Source organism: Rhinichthys klamathensis, unplaced genomic scaffold, assembly GCF_029890125.1.
Source record: "Rhinichthys klamathensis goyatoka isolate OS25496 unplaced genomic scaffold, OSU_Roscu_1.1 h1tg000169l_1, whole genome shotgun sequence".
NCBI lineage: Eukaryota > Metazoa > Chordata > Actinopteri > Cypriniformes > Leuciscidae > Rhinichthys > Rhinichthys klamathensis.
The window spans coordinates 1,782,501-1,788,898 of NW_026606700.1; the positions used below are offsets into that span (position 1 = coordinate 1,782,501).

General features: G+C 36.7%; 1 protein-coding gene across 1 annotated transcript in view; it reads left to right on the top strand.

Annotated features, from left to right (window-relative positions):
- Positions 1–6,398, top strand: part of lhx4 (LIM homeobox 4) — a 13,048-nt gene extending 6,650 nt beyond the window's left edge. Inside the window, exons 3-6 of the mRNA XM_056259642.1 lie at positions 1,008–1,210; positions 3,518–3,672; positions 3,750–3,921; positions 5,255–6,398. Coding sequence (XP_056115617.1) covers positions 1,008–1,210; positions 3,518–3,672; positions 3,750–3,921; positions 5,255–5,643 — 919 coding nt within the window. The 3' untranslated portion in view covers positions 5,644–6,398. The remainder of the gene's footprint in view (positions 1–1,007; positions 1,211–3,517; positions 3,673–3,749; positions 3,922–5,254) is intronic.

A 6,398-nucleotide genomic window follows, 5' to 3' on the forward strand; every position in this document is an offset into this window, starting at 1 on the left:
AAACAACTGCATAGTTTATATTGCTTTCAAGTTTTAGATATTCTTAAATGCATTTTAATGTCAGTTTTAAATTCTTCAAATATGGGATTTTTTTTTTCAAATCAACAATCATCCCTTAACTGAGCATATCTAATCATTTTACTTCAAAACAACAATATATAATCATTCCCAATGCTTTTATCTCATCAAAATAGTTTATTCTGAGTTTTGCTTTCTTTGGGAACCAAATCGTAACATCCGTGGAACATTCTTTTTAGGTATTATTTTATAACTAAAAACTAAAGGCACTAATATAACCAAAAACTGCTGGGAAAATTCATAATAAAATATAAACAGGACAGGCATATAGGATTATGGGAAAAGGTCAAAAGTAATTGTCTATGATGGTTTGGATGTCACATCACATCCTGAATGGTTAAAAATGACTGAAATTGAGAAATGAGAGTTAATGCACTGTGAACAAACAAAACAATGGACAATTGTATTTTTAACATGAACAAAGATTAATAAATGCTGTAAAACATTGCTCTTTGTTAGTTTATGTTAAATAATGTTAACAAATGAGTAGGGGTGTAACAATATATTGTGTCACAAATTTATATCGTTATACAAAAATGCAACAATATTTGTGCAATATTTGTGGGTCCTGATAATGCCAAATGTCTTATGTTACCTGTAAAAAGTGGCCTACATTATTTTAAATATATAGTCAGTGACAGAGTGCAAGCAAGTTTTCGGCTTCAGAATGATGAATATTTTTATTCTGGTGTCACCATTGTCCCGTGCATTGGGTTGCCAAGCCTATTCATTTACACATAAAATGTAATACCAAATTTAGCATTTTAATCAACAGTACATTTTTTGTTAACCTTTTGTCATATGTCTTGTAGTATCGCAATAATATCGTATCATGATATGTATCGAATCGTGACATGAGGGTATCATTACATTCCTACAAATGAGACTTTATTGTAAAGTGTTACCTGACATTGTGTGTGTACTTTCAGGCGTTTCGGGACAAAATGTGCATCGTGCCAGCAGGGGATTCCCCCGACGCAGGTGGTCCGGAAAGCTCAGGACTTTGTGTACCACCTTCACTGCTTCGCCTGTGTAATGTGCAGCAGACAGCTGGCCACTGGGGACGAGTTCTACCTCATGGAGGACGGGAGGCTCGTGTGCAAGGAGGACTACGAAACAGCCAAACAAAATGGTGAGCTCTTGTCTTCAGATCAGTTTAAATCATGCCTTCTCGAACAATCAATTGGTTGCTCCTGTTATTATGCTGTACATTTTAAGCTCTGTATTTTTAAAAAATGAATATGCATGAGTTATAGGATATCAGAATTTCAGAAATATGCTCAGTAAATGTATTAATTATATTGATTAACACAATGACAAGATAGAGATAGAAATAAAGTGCTAATCTATTACTTACTGAGTGTTAACATTTAACATTTTTAAACCATTTTTTTTTATCATATAAATGTCTGTAATTTTATCACACGTTTTAAATGTTTAAGCAAGGCAAATCAAATAACACTACAAAACATCACAGAACTGTGTCATTATGTCAATTCCTGGAGGATAATTATCATGTGTGACTGTATATATATATATATATATATATATACTTACATACACTACACTATGATCTATATAAGATCTGGACAATATCATTGATGCACTTCTTGATAGAAATAACACTTACAACATTTATTTCCATCAAGAGGAGCATCAATTTTTGGTCAAGATCTTGTATTGACAATGCAAGAGTCCAGCACTCTGTAAAGACTCCTCCAGCACATCCCAAAGACTTTCAATGAATTTAAGGTCTGGACTCAGAGGTATATATATATTAAACATGAATATTTATAAAACATTTAAATCTTAAAATGTATGTATGAGATTAATTGACATGCATTTATTTAAAATAAATATATAATATTAAATATATAATTAATATAAAATAATATGTTATTATAACATTAATTATTATTATTTATATACATGAATTATGTCCATTACCACAGATCCATCAGAACTGTAGGTAGTTGCTGAACTGGCTATGAACTGCATATGCTTTTATATGGCTGCGGTATATACAGTATTTTTTGCCTCAGGCTCGGCCGACGTCACAGGATTGGAAATTGTCTCAATTGGAAATCATTCTGACAGCAAAGTTCAGGAGTGGAGATGGTGTAATTAACTTCTTCTTTTACAATCATAGAGAGACACTGAGAGATCAGAGGAGGCAACAGGATGGTAGTAAGGAGACAAAATCACCATTAACTACAGTCTAGTAGGGTCTCAGTGTCTCGCATATTAAGTCTATCTGTGATCTGACCTCTCATGGATCTGCCTCTGAAAGCCCCTCACGCTGTATTTATGGAGATTTCTGTGGGCTGTTGATTGATTATATTAAGTGATGCAATGCACTTTTACGGTAGGGTCCCAATAACTCGCACTGGCATGCCATTCTCCGTGGAGATTTATTCCCTTTTCCGCCACAGTGTGACAGTTTCAGGGGAGTATCGACTGGCCATGTGTGAGCACTTCCACTCAAAGCATCCCACAAACTCTTCTTTCCTTGTACCCCACAGTAGATGAGCTACTGACATTTTGCCTGATGATTTTTTTAGATGCTTAACTTCTTTGAGTTCAGTTCAGTCCTGCTAATGTCGATTTCAAAATAACCTTTACACATGTTTTCATCGACAATTATTTCAGTTCAGTTAAATGTTGGTTATTATGTCATTTAGTAAAAATATAAAAATAGCTAAAAATATCCTAATTTAGAACTTCTTCTAAACTTCTTCTTTACAGTTTTATTGTTTAATGGATATGTGATGGTAAAGACATTTATAAAAAAAATTTAATAAAAAGATTTCTATTTGAAATAAATGCTATTCTTTTGACTTTTCTATTCATCAAAGAATCCTTAATAAAATGATCACGGTTTACAAAAAAATAAAAATTGAGCAGCACAGCTGTTTTCAACATTGATAATAATAATAATAAGAAATGTTTCTTGAGCAGCAAATCAGCATATTAGAATGATTTCTGAAGGATCATGTGACTCTGAAGACTGAAGTAATGATGCTGAAAAATTGAAATTCAGCTTTGACGTCACAGGGATAGATGTCACTATATAATATATTCAAATAGAAAATAGTTATTTTAAATTGTAATAATATTTCAGAAAATTTTTTGAAATAAGTGCAGCCTTGGTAAGCAAAAGATACTTTTTTTTACATTAAAAAACTTACCAACCTCAAACTTTTGAACAGTGCTGTATATATATATATATATATGTGTGTATATTTTATGTGCAATTTTGTCCATGTTAAAATACTTTCTACCTCATCATAGTATGCAAAGACACAGGCTTTGCATACTATGGCATCGAGGCTCGAATCTGTTCGACAGCCAATAGCAGACGGTGGAAGAAAATTCATTTCTGTTTAGTGGGACAGAAGTGACACACGTTTAACATATTTTTAAAATTGGTGTGTTACAGATGATTCAGAGACAGGAGCAAAACGTCCACGGACCACCATTACAGCCAAACAGCTGGAGACACTCAAAAGCGCCTACAAGAACTCGCCTAAGCCAGCACGACACGTGCGCGAGCAGCTCTCCTCAGAAACAGGCCTAGACATGAGAGTGGTGCAGGTGAGACTAGGACTCAGGGCAACCTAGGCTTCAAAGTGTGGCTGTCTGAGTCCTGACTGAGGCTTTTTGGTCCACAGGTGTGGTTTCAAAACAGACGAGCAAAAGAGAAACGGCTGAAGAAAGACGCTGGTCGGCACCGCTGGGGTCAGTTCTACAAAAGTGTCAAACGCAACCGAGGGTCCAGTAAGACGGAGAAGGAGAGCTCAGCCGATGACGCAGGACTCAGCGACAGTGAGCTTAGTTTCAGAGGTGAGACTTTACATCTCCCATGACGCTCTTTCTCTTTGTATTCTTTTCAAAAACATTTTTATTTCCCTTCTTAATTCCCCTTTTCTTTTATTTTTAACATATGCCACTTGATGGATTGTTTGGAATATTCAAATGAGGTTTTTGGTTCTGCTACGTGTTTTTTTTATGATTATTTCATTTTTGTCCGCCAGTTTTGAGAACTCATAAAAGTCTCGAGCAGCTTTCAAAGGGAGGCTGTGTTTACGAGAAATGAAAGCAGCGATGCACAAACTCTATAAAATTGGTGAAGCTTTTAGTCAATTAGAGAGGAAGCACACAGGGCCTTTGTTGTTAGTGAAAGAACACAGAGTCTGATTTGCGCTCCTGTGCGTACAGAGAGTAAATCACAAATGCTCACCGTACTTCCACAAGCATGTTTTTTTTTTTTTTTTAAATGGGATATTTATGAGGTCTTTCTTATAACTGCAATTCTTCTTCTTCTATGTGTAAGAGTTTCAATACACATACCGTTCAAAAGCTTATAGGTTCAGTAAGATGCCTTCATCTTCATCAAATTTAATGAAACTTTTTTCTATTTTTAATATATTTGGTAACACTTTACAATAAGGTTTCATTTGTTAGTATTAGTTAATGTATTAACTAACATGAATTAACCTTTAGCGACACATTTGTTACTGTATTTGTTAATCTTTGTTAGTTAGTTAGTAAAAATACAGCCGTTCATTGTATGTTCATGTTAGTTTACAGCGCATTAACTAATGTTAACAAATACAACTTTTGATTAACTAATGTGTTACCTAATGAAACCTTATTGTAAAGTGTTACCATCTTTTTTTAAATGTCATTTATTTCTATGATGCCGAAGCTGAATGCAGGATTCTTTGATCAATAGAAAGTTCAGAACAGCATTCATTTGAAATGGAAATCTTTTGTAACATTATAAATGTCTTTGCTGTCACTTTTGATCAATTTAAAGAGAAAGTTCACCCAAAAATAAAAATGTTGTCATCTCACCCTTAAGCTGTTCCAAACCTGTATGAGTTTCTTTCTTCTGCTGAACACAAAAGAAGATATTTTAAAGAATGCTGGTAATCAGACAGTTGACGGCACCCATTGACTTCCATAGTATTTTTTTCCTACTATGGAAGTCAATGGGTGCCGTCAACTGTCTGGTTAACAACATTCTTTAAAATATCTTCTTTTGGGTATTCCTTTAATGTACCCTTGCTGAATAAAAGTATCCATTTCTTCTGACCCCAAACTTTTGAACAATAGTGTAGGTGTATTTTGTAAGAACAATCTTGACAGTGATGTTGTGTGCTCTCTCTAACAGAAGACCAGATCCTGTCAGACCTGGGTCACGCCAACAGCTTGTATGGAAGCATTGGAGACGTCTCGAACGGGAACATGCTCAACGGGAGCTTCTCCCTGGAGGGGGGCGGGCAGCCTTACCATGACCTGCGGGCAGGAAGTCCCTACGGCCTGCCACAGTCGCCCTCATCCATCACTTCCCTCCCTGGCCACACCCCGCTGCTCAACAACTTAGGCTTCAGCATGGACGGCATCATGGGTCAGGGCGGCCAGCCCAATGTAGGTCAAGCTCTGAGAGCAATGGCTGGAGGACCCACCTCTGACCTGTCGACAGGAAGTAGCACGGGCTACCCAGACTTCCCCACTAGCCCTGCCTCATGGCTCGATGAAATGGACCACTCCCAGTTCTGAGGTCAAATGTCAAAATGGAAAGTGCGGTACTATGGACGTTTGAAGATTTTATAGACATCTTTCCCAGAACTGTGGCGAAATGTTTATGTGGCAAGGGTATTTGGTAGGCCTAAAATGGCAGCTACTTCAACCTTGCTGAATGGCGTGCTGATACGAGCAACCCATCGTGGAATGTCTGCGCTGTATCATAATTTTGTTACTCGTATTTTTTCATTGTTCTCAAAACTGGATTGGACGATTTCCAGCATGAAATGGCGTGCGGCTGAGAATGGCGTTCAAACCCCAGACCACCCTGGAAAAACAATCACGATCCACCACTTTCTGAGAACAAGAGGGCCCATGCATGTTTCCGAATGAGGAAGAGAACCGCCCACGTTCAAAATGGCGACGCACTTTATGTTCCTCCTCGACTGCACACAGCAGGCTGAATACGGTAAAGAGAGGAGTGCACCGAGCAAGGAGAGATATTTAAACAAGTGGCACAAGTGTATCTTTCCTACTTACAAGGGTTTGGGATTTTAATAGTTGAAACTTTCTAAACGGCTCTACTAGAAGTGGCCCTTCACGTTAGGTCTGAAGAATAGATAAAGATTATTTTTTAATAAGGACGAATCCGCATGCACTGCTCTGAATTTTCAAAAAATCTCTGTGTCAATGGTCCCTGTCTGTTCAACACTTTTCCGTTAAATTCAGGCATCCTGGATAAGCAATGAAACAAAACAAGCTGGTTAAAAGTTTCAAATAAAAGTTCATAT